General features: G+C 33.0%; 2 protein-coding genes across 9 annotated transcripts; both read left to right on the top strand.

Annotated features, from left to right (window-relative positions):
• Positions 1-949: 949 nt before the first annotated feature.
• On the top strand, positions 950-9173 carry LOC105113807 (protein OSB2, chloroplastic-like). Of its 5 annotated transcripts, none has more exons than XM_011010135.1 (8): positions 950-1476; positions 1720-1858; positions 2544-2637; positions 2714-2817; positions 2902-3049; positions 8493-8557; positions 8633-8819; positions 8942-9173. In XM_011010135.1, the coding sequence occupies exons 1-7, from the start codon at positions 1103-1105 to the stop codon at positions 8795-8797; spliced, it is 1089 nt and encodes a 362-aa protein (XP_011008437.1). In that variant the 5' UTR covers positions 950-1102; the 3' UTR covers positions 8798-8819; positions 8942-9173. The 5 variants fall into 5 exon arrangements, with proteins under 5 accessions (XP_011008437.1, XP_011008438.1, XP_011008439.1 ...); XM_011010134.1 differs by having other exon boundaries at positions 951-1476; positions 8925-9173; XM_011010133.1 differs by having other exon boundaries at positions 951-1476; positions 8633-9173.
• A 3607-nt stretch (positions 9174-12780) lies between these two features.
• On the top strand, positions 12781-20297 carry LOC105113805 (bystin-like). Of its 4 annotated transcripts, XR_840023.1 has the most exons (13): positions 12781-13035; positions 13133-13333; positions 13469-13595; positions 13743-13794; positions 13923-14250; positions 14835-14914; positions 15647-15694; positions 16410-16556; positions 18106-18178; positions 18297-18369; positions 19140-19232; positions 19454-19529; positions 19978-20297. XR_840023.1 is itself a non-coding variant. In XM_011010130.1 (12 exons), exons 1-11 carry the CDS (start codon positions 12913-12915, stop codon positions 19217-19219), a joined length of 1332 nt encoding a protein of 443 aa, XP_011008432.1. In that variant the 5' UTR covers positions 12781-12912; the 3' UTR covers positions 19220-19232; positions 19454-19747. The 4 variants fall into 4 exon arrangements, 3 of the variants coding, with proteins under 3 accessions (XP_011008432.1, XP_011008433.1, XP_011008434.1); XM_011010130.1 differs by lacking the exon at positions 19978-20297 and having other exon boundaries at positions 19454-19747; XM_011010131.1 differs by lacking the exon at positions 19978-20297 and having other exon boundaries at positions 19441-19747.
• The last annotated feature ends 4505 nt before the right edge of the window (positions 20298-24802 follow it).

The raw sequence follows: 24802 nt of genomic DNA, 5'->3' as shown, positions 1-24802 counted from the left end.
AAATTAAAGGTATCTTATATTATTTGATATATTATTATAAAACATGCTTTGGTTAAGGAGTTATTGATACTTCAAGTGCAAAATGATGATATAAAATCATGATAAAAATGCACTTTTAAGTACTAATCAATAAGGTTATCACGTTCTCAAATAAATATCTCAACACTGGATAAGTGTTCGGTTTTTTTGAGTGTTCATATTTATTATTATATAATAAAATAAAAAATTATGTTTTTAAAAAAAGTTATTAAACCTATTAGAGTCTATGACTGAGTTTGTAGTTTTGATAGGTTAACTTAGCTTAATTAAGAATTAAAATTCATATTTTGTTTTAATTTACATTCTTTAGCGTTATCACAGTTCCAAATAAATGCTACGGCATTGAGTTGATATTCAATTTTATTAATAACTATTTTTATTAAAATATAATTATATAAAAATTATTAAACTTGTTGGAGTTCATGATGCAGGTCGCTAGTGTGGCAAGTTAGATCATAAAATCCAAGTCAATCCAATACATCATCTTTTTAATATCTAAAAAAATAATAAAATCTTGAAATTTTTATTTGGAACCGAGACATATTTTTAATAGTTTTTTGTATTATCTTTAAAATTATCAAATTGATTGGATTATCTCAAGATAATTTTTAAATAATTTAATTTAAAATTTATATTATACAAAAAATTAAATTAAACTTCAACCCACTATTTGTTAACATGATTCCATTCATTCCCTCTATAATTTTTTTCATGTTTAAATATTTTTTAGTTGAACCCATAACACAGTTGAATTATCTAACTTACTGTAACAAAATTTAAACCTCAAATATCCAATAGCCTATTTTTGAACCACCAGGCTCTGTGTGTCATAAATTGACACCACAGGGACCTCAGTGTTACTAAACCAATTACTTGTAAAAGGGCAATCTGACCAAATGTAAAAGAGTATCGTGAGTGATTTTAGCAGTCCAAAATCTATCCCCAACGAGGCTCCGCACTCTCTCTCCAGAAACATACCAGGTGAGTGGAAATAGCAATTTCGCTGAAGTGTTGTAAAGGGTTTAGAAGAGGGTTTATTGTTGAAAAAACACAGACCACTATCATGGCGATGAAGAATTCATTGTGCAGATGCAGAGTACTTGCAAAAATCGCTACCTCACAACCAACTCCAAGGCGAATCTCTCCTCCACTAACTCTCCTGCTTCAACAATCATCTTGTTACTCCACCAACGAAAAGGAGCACAAGCCACCAACAACTACACTAAAAAAAACACCACCTTTATACAAGAAATCACCTTCCTCTACAGATTTTCCAAGGCCCAAAGAAATCCCATTTCAAGCAAAGGTTGCTAATTCTATTAACTTAATTGGGTATATCGATATGCCTATTCAAACCCAAGTTTCATCTCCTGATGAAAAGTTTCGGGCTGCCACTGTTATTACCCAGGAACCTTCTTATCATTCTCCTGCTCTTCGGTACTCTCTTTTACTACTACTTTTTTTTCGTACACTTGATTCTTCTTTTCTCTTCCTGAGTTTGTCTGTTATTTTTGTCTCTGTTGCTTATGTAGAAAAAAGATTTTGGATGGATTAGCATTTTTAGTAAAAGCTGCTGTAAAGTTTGTTACTTTCACACTGATTGAGTTGCTTTGTTCTGTTACTGATGCTATCTATGTTTCACTTTTGGTTGGTTGATTTGTTTGTCTCTTACAATATTAGGATTCCAATAATATTTGAAGGTGATCTGGCCCATATTGCTGCTTCACACTTGAAGAAAGGAGATTTTGTCTACATAGATGGGCAGTTAAGTACTGACCCCCCTCCTTTCTCTGAGATGCAGGATCAAACCCAAGTTCAGGTAAGCATCATTAACTATGGACCTAAAAATGCAGACATGCGTTACATTCACTGTGCTTTGGGGTTAATTATGTCTAGCATTGGGTTCTTATAAGTATTGTGTTAATTTTATACTGTGGAATGAATAACATCAGGAGGTTGGTGTATTAGATTCTTTTCTTTCTTTCTTCTTTTGATAGAGTGGTCTATTAGATTCTGGACTTTTGGTAACCAGAACATTTTAAGAATTTTAGGCTTTGCATAACTTAGATTAGAAGAGAGTTTTCCTTCATGCACTGAAAGAAACTCAGGCTTAAACATTCTTGAAATATGCCCCTGCCTTAGCTCACTTCTGTTTGCATTGGTCGGTAACTAGGTGGAATATGATCTGTTAAAGTTCATTGCTTCTTGTTCAACAATATCTCAAAGTCAAAACAGAATGAATAGTAGTCAATGCCCATATTCCAATGAGTTGATCTGGATATAATAAAGAAATTGAATTTTTTAACCATATGCGAAGGTGATACTAAAGATGATGCCTCCTTGCATCATATGCTGGAATTTCTTAGCATGCCTATCTGATGTAGGATTGGGATAGCCCGGAGACCAACAAAAGATGCAATAGATTCTCTTTTACAAACCTGATGGGTGTTGTGCTATTGTACATGTGAAAAGCTTATAATGTTAGCTGTGTTCGTTCTTGCTAGGTTTTGGTGAACAGTATCAACTTTATTGAGGGGTCTTTCCAGGTGAAGAAAAGTCTACTCGAGCAGCAACTAGAAGTACCCTTAGATGATGATGGTAAATCCATGTAAGATATTTTTATTAACTTTTTTTGTGATGCTGATTGCTAAGCTATGGCATACTTATCTTTCAGCCAGCATGAAGAGAAAGGGTGAATCTGGATCGAATTCCTGGACAGACCTTCTTGAAAATCCAAATCAGTGGTGGGATTATCGTAGCAGTAAGCGCAGTGGATTGGTAATGATTCACCCTCTAGGTAACTTCTTCTTTAGCTGTTGATATTTATGGATCCGTTACCTGTTTTCTTCTTGTTTTGCACAGGTAAAACCAAAGCACCCAGATTTTAAACACAAGAGTAACAACCAGTCCGTCTGGCTTACTGGGGCACCAAGTTGGATTTTTTCAGGACTTGAAAAGGTGAAATTTGATGTTAAGACTGCCCAACCAACAAAAACAAAGCAGCAAAAAGGTACAAACAACTTAGCTGCTATCCTTAAACTACCTTCACCTGGCCTCCCTATGCTGCATCCTTTAAAATTGGCATATCTAGCAATGTGGATGCTTGTTGTTTTTTTATGTCAATATGTGCTTGTCAATATGAGCTTAGAGAACAATTCTTATGGGAGCCATCAGATGCTTTTGTCCCATGTGGCAAATGGCACCATGCTAGTATAAACATGCAATATCCACACAATAAAGATATCATACCTGAGATATTGTTTATGCATTCGTATGATCAGAGATAATGGAGGGTAACCCAAATGATTGAGAGAGGTAATCCAAACGATTGAGAGATTGAGCTTTATCTTATATTTTTGTTTAATTTATTTAAACTTTTAGTTGAGGTTTATTAATTAGGTTTTATTTGTTGGGTTTGATTTAATTATTATTGGGTATTTTATTTAGAGGGTTGTAAGTCCAATTGCTTGTTTTAGTTAGGGTTTTAATATTTATATCCTACTTTTCTAAATGTTAGACAATTGTTTATGAATTGAATAAAAAATACAAAGTTGCAAACTTTTCTAGCCCCTATTTTTTCTTTTCTTTGGCTTCTTCTTCTCTTCTTCCAGCTTCTTCTTTTTTTTTCATCTTTGGTTTCAAATCTCTTTTGCCCTGAATCATCTTTGGTATCAGAACCTGGTTTTTTAATTGTTCTTACAATTAAACAATCTATGGACTTGTTCAAATTCTTAACATTTAACTTGGTTCATAAAGCCTAGATCATGTAAGATGCTTTCATCCACAGTGAAAAGAAAAAATTAGTATTACATTACAAAAAAAATAGTTTATGTTTTCATTTTGCCCATTTACAATCAAAATCTGCAAAAAAAAAATTGCAATCAGTCAAACACACCCTTAGATTTATTTTGCCCCTAAAGCATAGTCACCACACATTCATTCCCCCGCCTCACGGCTGCAAACCAACCACTCCACCAGAAGATTGGACTCCCACGGCAGATTGGCCAACCCACAGACCAGGTATCCTTATTGCCAATTACAAATCAGCCGCCCCAGCTGCTGCCTTGCCTGACTTGTTACTAAGAAGACCATCACTACCTTGTGCAACCACCAGCAACAACCAGGGCACAAACCAATTGATCTTTTGCCCACGAACAATAGCAGCTCCTCCCTTAGATACAACAGCTCTAGCATAGCAATTCAACCATCCCCATTAGCAAATTGTAATTTTCCTTGGCAACTTCTGGCCAAAACCATAAACTAATATGCCTGACACCACTACCAGATCTAGCACAACAAATCAATGGTGCCGAAGATGCCGCAACATCACACCAACAGTAGGGAAGCAATCCTTTTCTTTTTATTTGTACCAGGTTCAGTCAAGGAGACAACAAATCATTCCAACCATGTCTCACTTTCCATATTAGCCACAACAACTCCTCCACAGCAGCTGTTTGTCCCTCAACAGCCACACCTTATCACGGGATTAGCATTTTTCTTTTCTTTAGTTGTAAGAACAACACCAAGTCAAGGGATTGGCATTTTTCTCTTTAGTTTAGTTTCTGTTTTATAGTGATTAAAAAATAATTATCGTGCACAATTACATCAACGAGGGATGCCATATCGACAACAGCTTGTGTAATTCAATTGCTCTATCACTATTATTCAACAATTTAGTTGGTAAATTACTCAACCTTTTGATTCACTGGATTTTACTTTTTCAGGTTTTGCACTTTCCATTTAAGGTTGTCATTAATATCACTTATGTGCCTAAAAAATTCAAAAAATAAAAATAAAAATAAAAATCCCACCCCTCTTTTCTATATGTTATTTTTGCTTATCAACCTCTTTCATTATTGATAATCTAGCATCTAGTCTTTGTTGTTATTTGTGAGTTTCTATTTGTGGCATTATGTTTGATTAATCATTTACATTTAAGAGACTAATATTGCGTGCTTAAAATTTTTCTAGTTTTTTCTATTCTTGATTAATCTTCACATTAAAAAAAAAAAAAGAAATCAACTTTATTTTTGCATTATGATTTCACTTGCAAGAATCATTTGTAATCTCAATTCCATTTCTAAATTAGCATTACATGCATTTGTGTCGTGATCATCTAGTGTTTAAGCTTAAGTCTTCAATTATCGTGGATCCGACCCTTGATGACACTCTTGGGACCATTTGAGGGGAACTGCAAACCTAGATGATCAGCATGTTTAAAAGAATTGAACCCTAAGAGAGTTTTCAAATAAGGCACCCAAAAACCAATAAATATTATAGGAATAATCATTATAGGCAAGTTCACCCTGAACGCAACTAATATGATTATCATTTATGTTACTTTAATCACAATGATCTTGATGAGCGAGTCATAAGCTACAAGTCATGACAAAATAGAAGCCATCATTTTTTATGGTCCTCATGACCGTTGAATCTTTGATATGTAGATTCATGACATGAATTAATTCGTTGAGTGACATAGCTTGTCTGATAATAGGAGAGTTTGATTGCTAAGATGATGTTCATTGATGAAGCCCAACTTTATTTGGAGATGTTGAAGATTGTTTAAAGACGAGACGTAAACCTCCATAACTTATTGGACCAAAATAAAACAAAAACTATAAGAGAAACACCTACTTTGGTTTTATAGGAATAAACTATTGGACCAATGGAACAATTTTAGACAAGAAAATAAGTCTGTCAATGAATATATAACACAATTTAATGATTACATGATGAGATTTGTCATAAGAAAAAATAAAGCCATGACTTTACGTGGTTTTTGTAAAGTTTTAAGTGATGATTTTAGAAAAGAAATCATGTTCATAGGTGTTTTCACTCTTGACCAAACCTATAATGTAGGACAAGATTATGAGTTAGTTATGGGCATCTAGACCCTCTTAGTACTCTTTTTAGGTCTCAATTTAGAAATAATAATTTTTGTATTAAGTGTTTCACCTTGTAGGTTTAATCTGGGTAGTGCTTATATTTATGAAAAAGATAAGGGTAAACGAGTTATCAATAAAATGTCTAGGATAAATTCAAAGGTTCAGTGTGCTAAATGTTAAGGTTTCAGTCATATCTTTGTTAACTATGCCTCTAAACTCTTAGTCATCCAAGAACAGAAAGATATAGATGAAAGTGAAGATTATTATTTTCAAGTGTATAAACCTAATCCTGAGAATTTTAATGACCTCGATGAAGAAGATATGCAAGAAGAGGGACTTAACATTATAAGTCCAAATGAGTTTGAAACAAGGATAATAAAGAATATAATAATTTTGTTTTAGTGGTAGGGGAAGAAGCTTTAAAAAACTTTTTAGTGGAATTGCTCGAAGAGATACATATAGTCTTAGAAGAGTCTTATGATATTGGTTCTCTTAAACTACTTGATTCTCTATCCAACATGCTTGATGTTCAGCATGTCAAAGAGAGCAACATGCTCCTCAGCCCCTCATGGTTGACGTCTAGCACGTCTTCAGAGCAACATGTTGAGCTTCCTGATCTCTTACCCTTGACATTTGAAGAGAAAGATAAAGATAATCATAATTTACTAGGTTATGTCAAAACTATATGTACTTAAGACTTCAAATATTGTTTGTACTCTACATCCTCGGTCATGTAGTGTTCATAGTTACGAATCTAGAAAGCTTGTAAATATTTTTCCTATGTCCAACTCAACTGAGTTTTTTGCATGTTAAGGTTATAAAATATATTTAAGTAATGAATAATATCAATTTGGAGCCGATTTATATAAATATCATGATGCACTTAATGTTTAAGATTATTTCATGTTGCAGACTAGATCTAAGTGATTTTTTTTTGGAAACCAATCATAAATTGTAAGTCAGTAGTGTTCGACCATTCAAAGTGTTGCAAATGATTGAATTAAATAATTATATCATTAAACTGTCACTAAACTTTGATATTAATTCTACTTTGGACCTGAAGGACCTTGTTATATATAAAATATGATTATCTATCCCTGATGATTCTTTTGAAACCTCTACCCCATTATATTTATCTTTAACATAAAAGGAACATATTAATACTACTTTGGATGCACAAGTTTTTACCAGAGATGTGAACTTCAACGAATCCCAATATATGATCTAGACGACTAGATTCAGACTATACTTGGATTATCAGAGAGACATTACAACAACTTGGTCATAATCTTTTGGAATATTATTGGAGTTGTCTTGAACTACACTCAATGAGATCGAGTCTCTCTAATCTTAGGAGAGTTGGTGGAGACACCAAACTTGAGACTTTGTTTACATTTATGTGTAATCATAGATGATGGAGGGTAGCTTAAACCATTGAGAGATTACGTTTTAGCTTATATTTTGATTCAATTTATTTGAATTTTTAGTTGAGGTTTATTAATTAAGTTTTATTTGTTGGGTTTGATTTAATTATTGTTGGGTGTTTTATTTAGTGGGTTATAAACCTAATTGTTTGTTCTAGTTAGGATTTTAGTATTTATATTTTATTTTTCTAAATGTTAGATAGGTGTTTATGAATTGAATAAAAATTACAGAACTGCGTACTTTTCTAACTCCTTTTTTTTTTTTTCTGGCTTCTTCTTCCTAGCTTCTTTTATTTTTCTTCGGCTTCAAATATTTCTTTTCCCGCATCACACACGGATATGAAGAAGGTTTAATGATTATTCATAGCAGATGAGTGTCGATGTGAAGAAGACATTTAATTTCTTTTCCAAATTGTGGACTTGGGCAGCATGTCTTTGTAGCACTGAAGATACTTGGTGTTAAATACTGGTTGTTAAATGGAACACTGAAGATGGGTTTGCCATTCTGGCTTTCTGTAACCAGAACCACCAGCAAAGCAGACAAACACGGCTAATAATGGTTTGAAGGAGGGCCACTTTCCTTCCTAAACTTTTCAATTACTTACCGTGTCAAGTTGGTCTGGATGAATTTATTTATTTTTTAACCAACGAATGGGAATCTTTTTCCTCTATTTTTCTACATAAAAGGAAATACTGAAGGGAAAAATGCCTCCTTTAGCAATATCCCTGATAATTAAACGGTAAACAGATAAACAAGATAAAGGAGCAGAGTTTCTCTTCTCATTTCAATTTCTCATTTGTGATCCTGGCATTCGTATGTGTGAACTTCCCATGTAATTGGGCAGCACCGCACCCCTTTTTGCACGATTTCTATCTAATATTGTCTTTCCAGCATAATTTAAAAAAAAAAGGTAAAAAATTTGCTTTCTAGAAGAATTTGTCAGTGATTTTCGTTGATAATTAGAGAAAGGAAGACTCTATCCAATTATTATCCTTAATAATGTCAGCATCCCCATTCTACTTTGTTTTTCTCCAATTTCTAATTTATCAGCAAGGCTTTAGGTTGTTCTGCTGGCTTTTTGGCTTTTATCTTGTTTTTTTCTCTCATAATAATACTATCTTCATTGTGGCATGATTTTAGAGGAAGAATGCTGGAAGGACTTGGTTGAAAACCCTCATAAATGGTGGGACAACAGAGTTGACAAGGTAACGCTGCAAAACTTATTCATCTGATCTAATTATTCGTTTATAACTTCATGCCCCCTTGTTTGTTGTATTTAGAAAAACCCAAAATCTCCGGATTTCAAGCACAAAGAAACTGGTGAAGGATTGTGGCTTGACACATCACCAGCTTGGGTGCTCCCAAAGTTGCCGCCTGCAAAAGGTGCAGAAAATGTTGCTGGCATTGAGGGATACAATGCTCTATTGAGCCTAGGAAGGACATAAGTCACTTTTACAAGCTGATCAGGCTGCTGATGCAATTCCCAGTTCAGTGCAGCATTTCATTTGTTTCCCTTCTTTCAAAGGAATCTTTGCTCCACTCACAAGTCACATTTCCGATGGAATTTCGCAGGAAATTGTCTTAAATAGGTTGTTCAAGTTCTCCAATACCAGATATGTGAAGAATCTGAAAATGAAAAGAAGCATCTAGCTTTTAATGTGTTGGCTGCTATCTGCCAGTGGATCATGCAATCATTCTTCCTGATCTTATGACTTGCAGATGCTGTATATCCTTGCCGACTCTCTCTCCAGGTCTCTCAAAACTTAGTTATTAGATCGAGATGGAGTTAGATTGTCATTTTCATGTGTTTTTTCCTTATTAGACTTCCTAAACTGACTCAGTTTTTTAGATATGGCAATGCAGCTTTTAGCTTCTTGTCTGTCCTTTGAGTACTATGACCTGTATGAGATTGTAATTATGACTGTGGATTAAAATATTTGTTATTTAAAAATATATTAAAATAATTTTAAATAGAATATTAAAACAATTTAAATATAAAAAAAAATTAATTAAAAAATTAATTTTTAAAAAAACAGGACCACCTTTCCAAGCAGTCTCTCAATTAAATGCGGTTGCCTTGACGCCAAAATGGGTTTCATCAAAATGGCAAGCGGTAAGCTTGTAGCGATGCTTCCTTAGCTATAAACATAATTAGATAATACACAAAGAACAGACAATCGAAATGAGTTGATGATGTTTTGAGATTCGAGATCGAATTAAGTAGGAATTTTCAAGTTCGAAAAGGGACAACTCATACTTTGAGAGAACTTTTTGTTCAATAATGTGGTGAAAACTCTGTATTTGAATCTAAATAGTTATTACTAATTTACATGCCTGTGTTATGTGTTATGCTAAGCAATGGATGGAATTAAAAAAATTGAATGTAATGAAAAATATTTAAGTTTTAGAGAATTATTTAATATTTTTATTAAATTTAATTAAGTGAATAAATATTAAAACCTTTTTATTTAATTTCTTGCTTAATTTTAATTTAAAATTAAATCATGTAAAGATTATTTTGATATAATTAGATTTATTTTGTCAGTCTGAAGATATTTTATCTAATTATTAAGTAATAACAATACTAGGATGAAATTAAAAAATAATGAAGATAAAATCAATATAATAACCTCTTGATTTAATTTTTTTGTCTAGATAAGCTATAATAATAAATTGTGTGGGAGTTGTTCTGTAATTCAGTTGACTTGGATATTTTATAGATAAATTAGATGATTGGCATAAAAATAAAATTGAAAAAAAAATAATAATAAAAAAAAAAATAACCTCTTGACTCTTAGTCTACGTTTAAAATTAAATTTTATAAAAAATTAATTTAATATAATTCAATTAATTTAATTAATATAAAAACAACTTGGATAGCTGTTATATATATATATATATATATATTGATGGGACTCATACACCTGAATTTCTAATGACATAACATAATTTTAATTGTTGTCAACTTAGAGCAAATAGATTGATTAAATTTTAAGCATTAATGGCATAACTTGTTTATCATGTCAACATCAAAACAAAAGTTATAAGATATCAAACATTCATTGTTTATATATTCACATTTCAATATGGATTAACACAATAAAATAATAATTTTATTATTTAAAAATAAAATCAAATAACCTAGTTTAAGAGGATTAATTTGTTATTATTAAATTCATCCGGGACATATTTGTTATCTCATAATTTTCATAGCACAATAAAAATATTAAATAACCCTTTAAAAGCAAAATTTATTTAACTTGCCTCCAAAGGTTTTACATAATTTCATTTTAATTTGAAAATGACTAGATTGCTTATAAAATCATATTTTTTTAGGTTTGTATCTAGAGGTTTTTTTGTCATTTTATTTTGTTTTTTTTAATTAACAAGTAAACTAAGGGGACATTATGTATTAAAAAATAAAAAATTATTAATGCATGCATAGTATATGTTAGCATGTGAAAGACGCCTATACTTTTTAAATGAGATGTGCAACACCTTCTAATAGTAAAAAAAATCAACTATTTTATTATTTGAAGTGTCACATTTTTTGTGCTAATATATGTAATATGATTTGTGATGTTTGAAATTTTTTTATCCATTTTTTCTCTCTCTTCTATCCTTAGAAATTATGTTGGTCTAATCATAATTAAAAATTGTTCTTCAATTTTTTTTTTATTTCAATTATAGCCCTCATTTTTTTAATTATTTTTTATTTGTTTTGAATTATTTTTTTGTTTAATTGTGTTTTTAATTTCATCTTTAAGTATTGGATCCTATTTTATTTTTATATCAAATTTTATTTTCATTCTTTTAATTGTTACTTCTTCTTTTTTATATCATTTTTAATTTTTTTTTTAATTTTATCCCTCATCATTTAATTTTTATGTTAGATTTGATCCTTATTATTTTGATTGCTCTTTTATCTTTTTTTTTAATTAGATTTTTTTAATCTCATAATTTAACATTAAATTAGTAGATAATTTGATTTTGTAATATTTTTTTCTATGCGATGATCCCAATCTTATGATCCAGATTGATGTTGGTCTTTTTTTTTTTATAAATATTTTGTTTTCTATTTCATCATTTAATAGTAGATTTATTGAAGATAAAACTTCTTTTTTTTTTATTTTTATTTTTTTCTATAAGGATAGCTTGACCTCACGACTCGGGCCATGAATTTTCCATGCCAACTCAAATTGACTCGGAACTTTTACATCATTTTAGTTTTATATCAAATTTATCCTCATTCTTTTATTTAATTTTTTTATCCTCTTTTAAAATTGATTTTAATTTTTTAATTTCATCATTTAACATTAAATTTTAAGAATTGAGTTTCATAATTTTTTTAATGTGATATTTAAGTCTTATTATCCATATCACGAGTATAAAATGTTAACCCGAATTGACAATAGATTTTTTCACATTGATTTTTTTCTTCCAATTTTAGCCTTTAACATTGAGTTTATTAAAGATTGAGATTTTTTCTAATTGCTTTTTTATTCTTTTTTAAAATTAATTTTTTTTAATTTCATCATTTAATATTTAATTGTTAATAATTAAGCTTTCTAAATTTTTTGATGTGATGATTCAGATCTGATGATTCATGTCACGAGTATGAAATTGAGCTTTTTTTTTTATTAATTTACTTTCTATAAGGATGACCTGACCTCATGACCCGAGTCATGAGTTTGTCATCCTAACTTGAATTAACTTATTTTTTTTTTGTATTTTGTACTTTAATATTGAGTTATTTAGAAATTCAACTTTATATTACTTTTTTTTTTTCTTTTGGAAACCATTATTTTCCTACTTGTCATTATTATCACATTTTCTCTTTACATTCCATAAATTTAGTACTGTTTTTTATCCCATAATTAAATTAAATCATTGTATTGGATTTGCTAGAGTTTATAACTCGGATTCAAGTATTTGTTTTTGCTTTAAAACACACTAGCAATGCTTTAACATTATTTTTTTAAGTTGTAGAAAGAACTAACCTTACTCGTGGCAACACTTGGGACTTGCACATATTATCAACTAACTAAAAGAGTACTCAGAATTTTTATTTTTAAAATTGTTTCTTATCAAAGAAGAAAAGAAGAATGAGAATGAACAATTCTGCAAAAATAATGGACGAATATTATCAAACACATCAAGGGTTTTATGCAGTTTTTGTGATTGTGGTTTTTGTTATCATACGAGCTAAGCACCTATGTTTCTTTCATAGAACAAAATTGGCTCTACCACAGAATTTTAGGGCATCCAAAGTTAAACCATTGTAAGGGAGTGAAAAAACTCGTATCCTGGGGGGGTGGACATCAAATAAAAAATTTTCATACCACAGAATTGGGCTAAACCGTGCAGATACAAGAACTTAGCCCATAGTAGTCAAGCCAGCACAAAAACTTAGCCCATGAATTAAGAAACGTAAAATCCACTACCACTAGGGTTTATCAACAGGGCTTCTTCTTCTCCTTGTTTGAGAAGCAAAGCAAGCAGCATTTTTCAGTCTTCCCATCTCTAAATTTCTACGACCAGCTCACTCCATCTTCCATCAATGGGGAAGAAAAGAGAGAGGCACCAAAACCCAGAACCTTTCCTTCCAGAGGATACAGACTCTATTGCCTCCTCCACTAAAACACGATCCAAAGCATCAAAACACCACCAGAAACAGCAAAAAGTAGTCCTCGCCTTATTTTTTATGCCTTTTCTTTCTTCTTTTTAGGTTCTGTTTCTCTCTCTCCCTTCCTCTAATTTTGTAATGGTTTATGTACTAGATGATATCCTCGGGGATGAGCTCGAAAATCTTGAAGCAAGCGTTGATTCAGCAGAAGGAGATTCAAGCCGAGGAGAGAAACCCTAATTTTAATGCTCTAGAGGAAGAATTGCCTGAGCCTGAAGGAGAGGAATGTGCCGAGGATCAAATTGATGATTTTAGTGGCTTCTCCGAGACTCAAAGCCAGTTTAACGATTATCCTGTCAGTATTTCCATTTGTTATCTTTAACTTATTTTTTGAGCTGTTTTTTTTTGTCAATTTTGTCGGACTGGATTTACTTTTATTTTTATTTTTGTACTTGTTTTGTAAAAGGAGTGAGATTGGATGGTTGGGCAGGAGGAGATTGATGAGAATGAAGAGAAATTGCTGGAGGCATTCTTTTCAAAGGATTCTGGTCCACAGCGAACACTTGCCGACCTTATTATTGAGAAATTAAAAAAGACTGATGCAAATGTTTCCTCAGGTCATACTCTTACTTGAAATGAGTTATTTTTTTTAAACCCCTTATTTATATCTTTAACATGTGCATTTAATATTGTGTTTACTTTGCTGTACTTGTTTGAATCTGTATAGTTCACTGTTTATGCTGAATATCTTTGTTTGATTGCAGAGTTACAGCCTGTACCTAAGTTGGACCAGTCTCTGATAGATTTGTACAAGGGGTAAATTAGCTACCCTCTTTGTGGACATTTTCTTTCCATTTTCTCTTATTAAAACATTTTTAGAAAACAGATTTGTGAAGGAAAGCGTTTTGAATATGATGCTCACATTTTGATATGATTATGTGTAGAGTTGGTGAGTATCTGAGTAAATACACAGCTGGAAAGATACCTAAGGCATTTAAGCACATCCCTTCTATGCAACTTTGGGAGGATATCTTGTACCTGACTGAACCTCAGAAATGGTCACCAAATGCAATGTATCAAGCCACTAGAATCTTCTCTTCTAATTTGGGTGCAAAGAAGGCAGAGCGTTTCTATAGGCTTGTCTTACTTCCTAGGGTTAGAGATGATATTAGGACGAATAAGAGGCTGCATTTCAGTCTGTATCAAGCTTTAAAAAAGTCTCTGTATAAACCTGCTGCGTTCAACAAGGGAATATTGCTTCCGTTGTGTAAGGTATATACTAGCATGAAAATCTTCTGCATGTTGTTTATTCTATAGAATTTGATCACTGGCTGATTTGCTAATCCGTAATGTTCCAGTCTCTTAATAAGAACTGGCTGGTTTGCTAATCTGTAATGTTCCAGTCTCCTACTACTGGCTCTTCACCCAGTCATGATAAGTTGTCAATGCTGGTCTTCTTAGATTGACTGATACATTAGTTTGCTGCTATCCTCTTTCTCTCCCATATCTCCCTGTTTTTGTTTAGATCCTAACTGCTACTTTGTAACTCACATGTTACAATGCTGGACAAGGTGAAAGGATCAATTAGGGTTTAAACAAATTGAAGTTTTTTTTTTTTTTTTTGTGGAGAATTGAAATTACAGTAGGGAATCCGATTTGTAACTGCTAAAGAAAAGAGGCTCGCCGGAGCAAACTCAAAACCTAAACAAGGACTTCATAGGATAGACAAAACTAAAATCCCTGCCAATAAATTTATTGGCCTCCAATTGATAGATGCCTGGTTCTGATAGTTTTTGATTTAATGAACCGCTAATTGTTCTTTAATATAACCCCCTTTTTTCTTACTTGATATGCAGTCAGGGACGTGCACACTTAGGGAAGCTGTTATTGTTGGAAGTATTATTCAAAAGGTCTCCATTCCGATGCTTCATTCATGGTATGCTTACTTTTGCAGAGGACAATCATGTATGTTTCAATGCATGTCTTGATTGATATTCCAAAGGATTCTGCCTGTGTAATTATAAAATCATAATGTTACCTGTTAAGAAGGCATGACTAACCCCATTTCAAGTTCCTCCATGACTGGATAACCCTCCTGATGACCCTTCACACCTAGTGGATGTAACTCTACTATCCATATTCCACATTCCAAAGTTCTTGAATCTTGCATTTCTCAACCCGCTGTAAATTGACTTTACTGATTTACCTGTTCCAATCTCTTCATTGTTTAGTTGGATTTTCTTGTTGAGAAAGATAAGAATTTCATGATTAACATATACATTATGCATTTTATGATGTTAGCCCACTGCTTTTAATCATTTCAAACCATTCCTCTTTACCCCCCCTCTCATTTTGAGACACTAGCGCTAATTTCAACAGTCAGCAAACGAGGATAAGATGATTCTGTAGCAGCTGGAACTTTGCACCTTTTATTTTTCCAAGTTTCATGATTTACATATGGATTTTATTATTACACCAATGCTTTTAAACATTCAACCCCGCCACCCCCCCTCCCTCATTTTGAGATATACAAGCAATAATTTAAACATTCAGCACATGAGGATGAGATGCTTCTGTAGCAGCTGGAATGTTGCTCTGCACCTTTTATTTTTCCAAGTTTCAAATACCCGTGGAGGAGTCTAACTCCAACATTTCAATGGAATTGCAGTGTTGCACTGTTGAAGCTTGCAGAGATGGAATATTGTGGCACAACAAGGTATATAAATGTTTAACATGTATCGAAGATAAAAAAGGAACGTGTAACAGTTAGCAACTTTACATGTTTATCCATGCTGTTTATGCATGTGGTTTGCCTTTGTACTTCAACAATAAATGTTCCTAATTATGCATGAAAGATTTGTAGAAAGTTTTCTATGTTCCATGTGAAACACATTGTGATGAACGATTGTGCCTTTTGCTTTCAAAGAGATTCTAACAATCTACTAGGAATTATCGAATTATCACACACAGAGGCAACGAGCTGGAATTTTATATAAATATGGTCTCATAAGTCATGCTTGATGAGGATGCAAGCCTACCCCTGATTTAGGAAAATGAGTCATGACTTATGTAGCGAGGTCCTAGCAATATGTACCTTGGGTTTCTTGATGTGATGGTTGTTCCAAATAATTATTGATGCTTGCAAATAAACTTCATTATAAAATACCGAGAATAAAACTTGCACGTATGGAGAAGGTAAGTAATGAAATAATTGGTGATATTAAGAAGTGTTGTGCTGTTCTGAAACAATTGTTGATGCCTGAACCTATGTAGTGTGGTTTCATACTTTAATCCGGGAAGGAATAGGCAATAGAAAATTCAAGAGAGAGGGTATTTTTTTTTAAATCTTTTCCATTTTGGATCTGGTGCTTTTTTAGTCGCCAAATGATCTGAATACTATTTGACAATGTTACTTTGGCAAACCATTGCAGTTATTTTATCAAGCTTCTAATGGACAAGAAATATGCCTTGCCATATCGTGTACTTGATGCAGTTGTTGCTCATTTCATGAGATTTCTTGAGGATACAAGAATAATGCCTGTAATTTGGCATCAATCACTTCTTTCATTTGTGCAAAGGTTGGTATTTTTTCCATGTTCCTTTTTCTTGCCTCTTCTCTTTTTAGCTGTCTGAATTCTATCTGGTATGTATTGACTATAAATGCTTAATATCGAATAAGAGCTAAAGGGTGTTTCTTGCTTGATTTAGCCACATCACGTCAATCTTTTGCATTGTTTCAGATGCACTGTTTAATGTTATGTGTACAGACTGTTCCCTTTCACTTTGTTTTATGATGCATACATGTAACCTGACTGATCAAGAAAGGGGAGCAGGGGTAATGGGAGATGATTCTGTTTTACTGTGTTTTTATACGTGTTCCATATATGTCCTCTATCTGATAGCTCATACGAAACACTTATTGTGGCAAAGTAATTATTATGGATCTGTTTTGCAATTCAAAAGATGCAGGTCAACAAGGGAAATTACTAATAACTACTATCTTCAAATTATTTGTAATTGTATTTTGTGTGCTTTTGTCATTTTAGGAAGTTTTCCACTTGAAAATATTTGCAACAATTAGGATTTTATTATTGTTACGACATTTTATTGGTATTTTATTTGATTAGCGAACTTGTTTTCTTCTTTAGTTTGGGGCTCCTCTAGGTTTTTTCTATGTGTTGACAAGCACATATTATTTGTGGTTGAAAAGCCATTTTGATGAATGGGATATATAAATATTGCTACCTTGCATAATTGGGTGTCTTGAGGTGTTCTCTTTAACAGTAATGTGGCTCTGTGATGTCTATAAGATATTTTGTTTCCTCTTTGAGCAGCAATGGAACCTTTTTTCTAGCATCAATAATTTTTTTTTGGAGGTGCCAATTGATGTAGAAAAGGAACATGAATTAAAGAAATAAAAAGAAAGAAAACCCTAGAGATTGACTAGGGGTTCTTTGAATCACAAGGAAAGAAGAACGAACACCTTTCAGGTGAAACAATCAATTTCGAGGTTGTGATAATTGATTTAATCATTTAAAACACCATTCAATTACATAGAATGTGCTTCTATAGGCACATGAGAACTCTAGAATATCCCTAAACTAATGAAGGAAACAAAATCCACAAAAATAATTCTTAGCAATAATGAAATCTTGGTTATTTGCAACTATTGTAACCAGAGAACTTCTTAACAATTACAGAACTACACAACTAACAAAATTACAAGTAATTTGAAAATAACCCTTCTTGCCATGCATCACAACTGAAGATTAGGACTTGCATTTCACACCATGTGCATTCTGCCAACTGAAATTGCTGTGTTCACATTAGTTTTTATTAATTACTGTGCCTTGATGGGCAACATCAGAAGAGGCAGTCTCAAGGTAATATATTTTATTGATCTTCCCTTGTTTCTGAATTTCCATCTCCCCTTTTTGGAATACTTGCTGAGAACTTGAGATTTCCTTTTTCAGCCTAATTTCTCCTTTGAGCAGCACTGTATGACATGAGATGCTTCTTCCTAAACTCTCTTGCATTATTTATTAGTTTTTATGCGCTATTAAATCAAGTAGCTGCCTCAAAACACATTGCCTTTTCACTCATACAGTTGTTGTTGAAATCTCTCAGATACAAGAATGAACTGCAGAAGGAAGATAAAGATAATCTTAGAAGACTAGTTCTAAGGCAAAAGCATAAACTAGTGAGACCATCGTCCTGATATAGTTCTCTTATATGTTTACACACGTAATGTTGCAAAATTAGTAGATTTTATTTTTCTCATTGAAATGTTTTAATATCTGCGCCCATTTTGAATGCAGGTATCTCCAGAAATAATCAGAGAGCTAGACAATAGCCGCAATCGTGGGGAGAAGGATGATCCCATGTCAATAAATATCCTTTGCATGCAAGATTAACTTTATACTGCTTTATTGGTTCCTTGACTGTTCTATTTATTTATCTTTGTTATGCTATGCCAGCATGCTGTAATTTTGTTTTTTTTAGGCTATCCTGCATGTTAGCCTGCAAGTGTTTGTTTATGAGCTAACTATGAAGTAGGAAAATGTATTAAAAAGGCCTTATTTTTGGAATAAGGATGACAATGAGATGGATCAGTGGTAATTGTCATAGTACTTTCAAGGTTTGCCACGGTCATGATATCTCCTTTGTGAATACCAAAGAGATTGGGTAGACTGAATTTGGTTTATTGATTAGAAGCTAAAAGTATATTTTTTCAAGCGGCATGCATTCATAATATTTTGTGATAAAAAAGGTTGCATGCCTTCATGTCTTCTGAGACTTGAGCAGGTTTCTGAAAAATCGTTTCGTTTCTCTATTCCTGGATATTGATGATTTTAAGTCCTTGTGTTACATGCATGTAATACAATGTTCTTACATGCATTTGGTTGTGTTGGTCATGTTTGTTTAGTTATCTGTATGGAAGGTTTATGAGGTTTCAATTACAAATGAATGGTTTGCACCTCTATATGGAGGTTTTGATCTATAAATTATCATGGAGTTCGTTTAAAAACAGAGAAATATGTCTTTTTGTAAAAAAAGGAATTATAATGATAGGTACTGTTAGTGAAATTTTACATTTTATCTCCCCTGGTCCTGCAATTATACAGTCAGATAAATATTTTATTCCTTGACTTCCTCATTACCATCTCCTGTCTCCGTGATCAATAAGACAATTGAGGAAGATAGGTTTGATATTCCAGAAGTACCTATGGAGGAGGACTGAATGCTTAGCCTTGGTATGACAGTCATCCTCTCTGATTATTTTGTTGTTAGCTAATAATTTTTTAATGTGCCTTTTCTTGCATGGATGCAATCATTCAAGCCGCTTATAAGTTCTGGTAGAGGGATGCAATCATTCAAGCCGCTTATAAGTTAAACTTCACATAGTTGCCAGAGTCTGGTGCTGAAGCTCTTTCAGCTTCTCTTAAACTAATTGAATGTAAGGTTCCCATTGCAGGTTACTGACTGGGAGCTTTGATGAGATTCAGGCTTGCATGTTTTTTGGGTGAATTCATATTATATATTATATGCAGGTAAATAGATATTAATTGTCTGGTATAATCTCAGACATAGGAAAATAGTTTTTAATTTTCCTTATGTGTTGATTTTCCCTTTTGTATCCTTATTTTAGGAACTATCTCCAGGTGTAAGGTTAATTTGCTTTCTGAATTTGTAGCAAGGATATTTCATAGTGCTTTTGGAGCTTGTTCTTTTGTTCTGATTCATAAGCCAAGCAGCAAGTTTTTGTTTCGATTTGTTTTGCTTCAAGCATTTCTGCATTAACTCGTAGACTCTGCTAACATCATAGACTTAGCTGACCTCTTACTGAATAGTTGTCTCAATTGTTAACATGTCAACGAGTGTTTAGGTTAATGGTTTTCGTTTGCAATTTCTCTTCAAAGCATGGTGCAAATAATGAATGCCCAAGAAAATCTTTGATCAAATACACCGACTGTCGCACTTCATGCATCCCTCTACCAGTTGCTACCCTAGGGCATGTCTCATGCAGTCGTTTATGTACAGCTCTGAGAAGGTGAATTACAATGTTGCCTGGAGCCCTTTTTCCTGGGGTGGAAAGATTAAGCGGCAGTAAATGCAGATACTAGCTGCATTAGCCTGGTTCGATTCAACTGAGTCGTCTCTGGAAAATGCTATAGTTTTCTCAGAACTCTTACCCTGTTTAGTAGTTGGTGGATGAGTTAGGCATGCAAGCATGTATGATCGATATACATTTGATAACTTGGGATTTACTGGGCTGAACCTATGCTGAACGAATATAAACCCGGCAAGCGCATCTTGAATAGTCGTGCATTAGACTGTTTTCTAGTTTTCGTCCATGCCTTTCAGTGCTTGTAGAAGTCCGAACTAGTTGGCCCCCAAAACCCCGTGCCAGCGGTCCAATTTCAGTGTCTTGTTTTGTTCAAATTTTTTAGATGTCATTTCCCATCAAAATCAAGGCCCGTAACAAAGGCTTTTGGGATTGTACCATGAAATGAAAGATTTTATTCTGGCCTAACCAGTTATGAGTTATACGCGAGCAGTTTCTGTAAACATATTGCAAGGGCTAGCATGAAATCAAATCGCGAGTACCATCAACAATGATTAATTAATGTTTGTCTCGAACAAAACGGGTTTTACCCCAGAACGGGGAAGGTATGGAGATCAGCTATTATTGATCTCTGAGAGATGAGTGCTCGTAAGATCAGTGGGGTGTTTAAAATCAAGCTAACATTGGCATCATTAATTTCAGTGCACATCACGGAACCGTGTAGACGCTGGCATGGCCACCATGGATGGCCCCTTTGTTTATTTATTATGCAAGTGACTGGACTGTATTCAAGATCAACTTTTCAATCATGCATGTTGCCGATTAGCTAATACACGACCATGACTTCGATCCTCTTTGGCTGCAAGTTGATCAACGCTGACGCCTCACAGCCAACATAAATACAACCCCACGCACGTGCATGGATTGCGTATCTACCACTTTGTTCTCTTGGTGTAAGCTGCTACTTGATGCTTGCAAGATATGGTCGTCGATTTCCCTTTTGGCATAAAACAATGTATAGCCTAATCTGACCAAGAAACAGCATTTTATAGCTGGGCAAATATGCCATGTTACTAATTATTAGATGTCTTGGTCTACATTAAAGAGCGCTGGGATGTCACATACCTTCCATCTTCAGGCAGCATATCTGTTTTGCTATCCTTATCCACTGCTTATTTAAATCATAGTTTGGTACATGTTTATACTATAGATTAAGCCCGTGTGACAACGTAACATACCTATTTAAGGTACTCGAATCGCCACGTTGAAGCTCTATGATATAAGCTTCGCATCATCATACAACACGAATCCGAATATCACATTCACACATGCAACAAAAAATAATCTCTCCGGAGATGCAAAGAAATTGAGATGAAGCATATCTATATATGGAGATATTTTTAAAGAAAGTTCTCGGTTGGATTTGCATATTGTTGCTTTCATGTGGGTAAGGCATGCCATGAAGTCACCGATATGTAAGGTGCATGAGGAAGATGACATGGACATGGGAGGTGACTAAAATAGCCGGATGCCACATTAATGTTTTCGCAGGGGGGAAAAAAAACAGAAAAGTTCTCTCACAATGCGCAAAAAATATTCATGTCACCATTGATGCAATGGGACCAGACGTTAGCCTCTTGACACGTAAGGTTTCGTTCATCTTTTCTCTTGTTTTCTCCTGTGGATTTCTGAAGAATTTGGAGCTTTCAAAATCTTCGGCGGAAAGCAGCTCATTATTGGCTTGTCCAGTTGATCAGTCCATCTCCAATCGGCATGCAGTATCTCTTCCTTTGTGTTGAGGACTATGAGCCTTTGGTGACCTTGTGGTCCTATGTGGAATAAGTAATTGTGGGTGTAAGAAGTGGAGCTATGACATCTATGTCTGTCAGCATCCATGTAAAGCTATTTGTCCACACCCTATTACCTACTCAACACTTCACCTGATTAATACCTTTTTTTAGGGCCCTTGACCATTAATTTCTCAGTGATCAGTTGTTATCAGCCTGGGTTTTAAACAATTCAAGATTCCTGATCGTCTGCTGTTTCCAAGTAAACATTATAACTGAGGTAACGTGGTTTATCTATGGCTGTCAGCAGCTACAGTCTGAAACAAATTTATTCTTGATCTTCGCTAGCTCGTGCTTTGAAGGTTAAGCAGTTTTTTAAGCCCGTGCTAATCAAATCCAGCTACGTACTCATTTTTGACAGCTGAAACCCAGCGTAAGACCTTTCTTCATTTATGGCTGGAATTCTCTTCATGAGTTTGTCGTCGTTGCTTTATGTGTAAGAAAATTGACGCATGTTATACAATTCCTTCTCGGCTGGAATTTGCATGTTTCTTTCTTCATCTCTGGCAAAATTGTCTCGAACCACACATATTTTGCTTATGGTTACCTATTTATTTAGGTACACAATTGTTTATTAATTTTCCACACAAGCTTCCAATTCTAAGGTACTTCATTGACATGGCGGCTTCAATTATGTGGCTGCAATATATCCCACGAGTGCACAGGCTTTAAAGTTCACAAACATTTTCAATAATGCACAGGCTTTAGATAGGCTTTAAAGTTCACAAACATTTTCAATTCCAACCATGGCCTCACCCCCTTTTTTTCTTTTTTTATTAGGACATGATATTTTGATTGACGTTTTGTTCTGCTCTGGAATAAAAAGCGATTTTTTTTATAAACAAATTATCATAAGAAATTAAAAATTTTGGTAAAAAAAAACTATTAAAAAAGGATTTTATCAAATAACATATTTTTATTTGTAATGACCATAATAACAATATTTAAATATATCATATTTTCAAAATATAATAATTTAACATATAACCTAAATGTTAATTATATAACTAAACTAGTTGATTGAGTTACATGAACTAATAAATTTTTTCACATAAAAATTATAATTTTATTAATTTTTTTTAAATACATTTTATGAATATCAATAATGCAGACAAGCTTGCAATAAAAATGATTCTTAGCATTTAGGTATGAGTGTGCCATAACAAAATTAGAATTTGCCTTGAAGAGATTATGCGGATAACTTAACAAATATATTTATGAACAAGTCAGATAGACTTGGGCACAAGAGAAGGTTTGGTTGCGCTATGTTAGAAAAGTGACTTAAAAAAACCATAACTTTTAAATCGGCTGTTGAATAACACTCAAATTTTTACATGAATTTATAGAGACTGTTTTTCTTTAAGTGTAGTATGGAATCATTATTCTGACTGTCGAATCTTTAGATTTTTAAACTATCTAAGCATAAGAGAAGGTTTGGTTACGCTATATTAGAAAAGTGACTTAAAAAGACTATAACTTTTAATTGGACTGTTGAATAGCACTTAAATTTTTACAGGAATTTATAGAGATTGTTTTCCTTTAAGTGTAGTATGAAATCATTACTTTGACTGTCGAATCTTTAGATTTTTAAACTATCATTTCTAGACTTGATTTTGATAATTTTGTAATTTTTTTTTATTATTTTTGAATTGACCAACTAGTTTAACTAATCATTATAAACAACTCAATCAATTAATTCTAAATTTAATTGATGTTAAGGTTCAAAAACTTAACATATAATTAAATTTCACAGTTAAAAACCACAACATATTCATCAAAATTAATCAATTAATCCTAAATTTAATTGATGTTAAGTTTCAAAAACTTAACATATAATTAAAAACCACAACATATTCATCAAAATTTCTTCTTATATGTTAATTTATTATTTTTTATTTATTTTATATACTAATTACCCAATTTCTCCTGTAAAAGGATTGGAAAGTTCTAGACCATGACTTTGCTTGCCGGTCCCGGGCGTATTTTCGGTGGAAAGCGAGCCCGCGTGGTTCCTGGTCAAGGCATGGAAAATCTGGTGCTGGAGGCATTGCAGGCTCTAGAAATTTCTCCGTCGGTGATGTTGACAGTGATGGAAGCATATATACATGACCTATGGCCTCTACGTAGTGACTAATTGTAACATCAATTATATTCCAATTACTAATGGTCAGAGGAACGCATGCAACTCCAACAATTCGTGTGGAAAATAAAATACGAAGCTTTCATGAAACTGAAATTTGTCTAACAAAATTACTCACCAGGAATTCTGGAGAAATTTCAGGCCTCAAAACGTACACTTGGTGTTATAATTATATCTGAGGTCATATGATGTTCGTATTTTTACACAGATTGCTTAAATATAGCATTGACGCCTTTCTGGTCTGTGGTTAAAACATTTAAAGATCAACCTCCTGCATGCTTGAGCAGCTGCCATTAATGACGACCATGTTTTATGCAGTCAAGCCACGGGGCTGGGGGCTGATAGGCCAACAGTACTTCATTGAACTGCGATACCTTATAGCTTGGGTCGAGTTGTTTCTTGAATAGAAAATAAAATATTAAGATGTTAGTTTTTTTAGTTAAAAAATTATGTGTGGATTAATTTGATATAATTTAGTTGATTTTGTATGTTTAAAAGCAATTTGTATGACTTTTAAAAATATAATTTGACTAAAAAAATTTTAAAATAATTTTTTTAATATTAAAATAATAATATATTGAATTGATTTGGAGTCAACTTAAGTTAACCTGTTAAATCAACGCTTGAGTTATAAAATAATAATAGTCTCATAAAAAATAAATTAAAATAAATTATGAAATCTAATTCTTAATCAACAAGATTTTAAAAAACAAAATTAAAAAAATTAATTAAAAAAGAAGCTAAAACATTTATTCGAGTTAACTTGTCAAA

This window comes from Populus euphratica, unplaced genomic scaffold, assembly GCF_000495115.2.
Source record: "Populus euphratica unplaced genomic scaffold, PopEup_1.0 scaffold632.1, whole genome shotgun sequence".
In the NCBI taxonomy this organism is placed as follows: Eukaryota; Viridiplantae; Streptophyta; class Magnoliopsida; order Malpighiales; family Salicaceae; genus Populus; species Populus euphratica.
This window is presented reverse-complemented; position numbering and strand designations above follow the sequence as displayed.

What these genes read in the sequence shown, in the direction of transcription:
- LOC105113807 (XM_011010135.1), top strand. Translation starts at nt 1,103, where the DNA reads ATGGCGATGAAGAATTCATTGTGCAGATGCAGAGTACTTGCAAAAATC. An exon ending in AGGATCAAACCCAAGTTCAG is followed by an intron (nt 1,859 to 2,543) that starts GTAAGCATCATT and finishes CGTTCTTGCTAG; the next exon opens with GTTTTGGTGAACAGTATCAA. An exon ending in AAAAACAAAGCAGCAAAAAG is followed by an intron (nt 3,050 to 8,492) that starts GTACAAACAACT and finishes GCATGATTTTAG; the next exon opens with AGGAAGAATGCTGGAAGGAC.
- LOC105113805 (XM_011010130.1), top strand. Translation starts at nt 12,913, where the DNA reads ATGGGGAAGAAAAGAGAGAGGCACCAAAACCCAGAACCTTTCCTTCCA. An exon ending in ATTCCGATGCTTCATTCATG is followed by an intron (nt 14,915 to 15,646) that starts GTATGCTTACTT and finishes ATGGAATTGCAG; the next exon opens with TGTTGCACTGTTGAAGCTTG. An exon ending in GAATATTGTGGCACAACAAG is followed by an intron (nt 15,695 to 16,409) that starts GTATATAAATGT and finishes AAACCATTGCAG; the next exon opens with TTATTTTATCAAGCTTCTAA.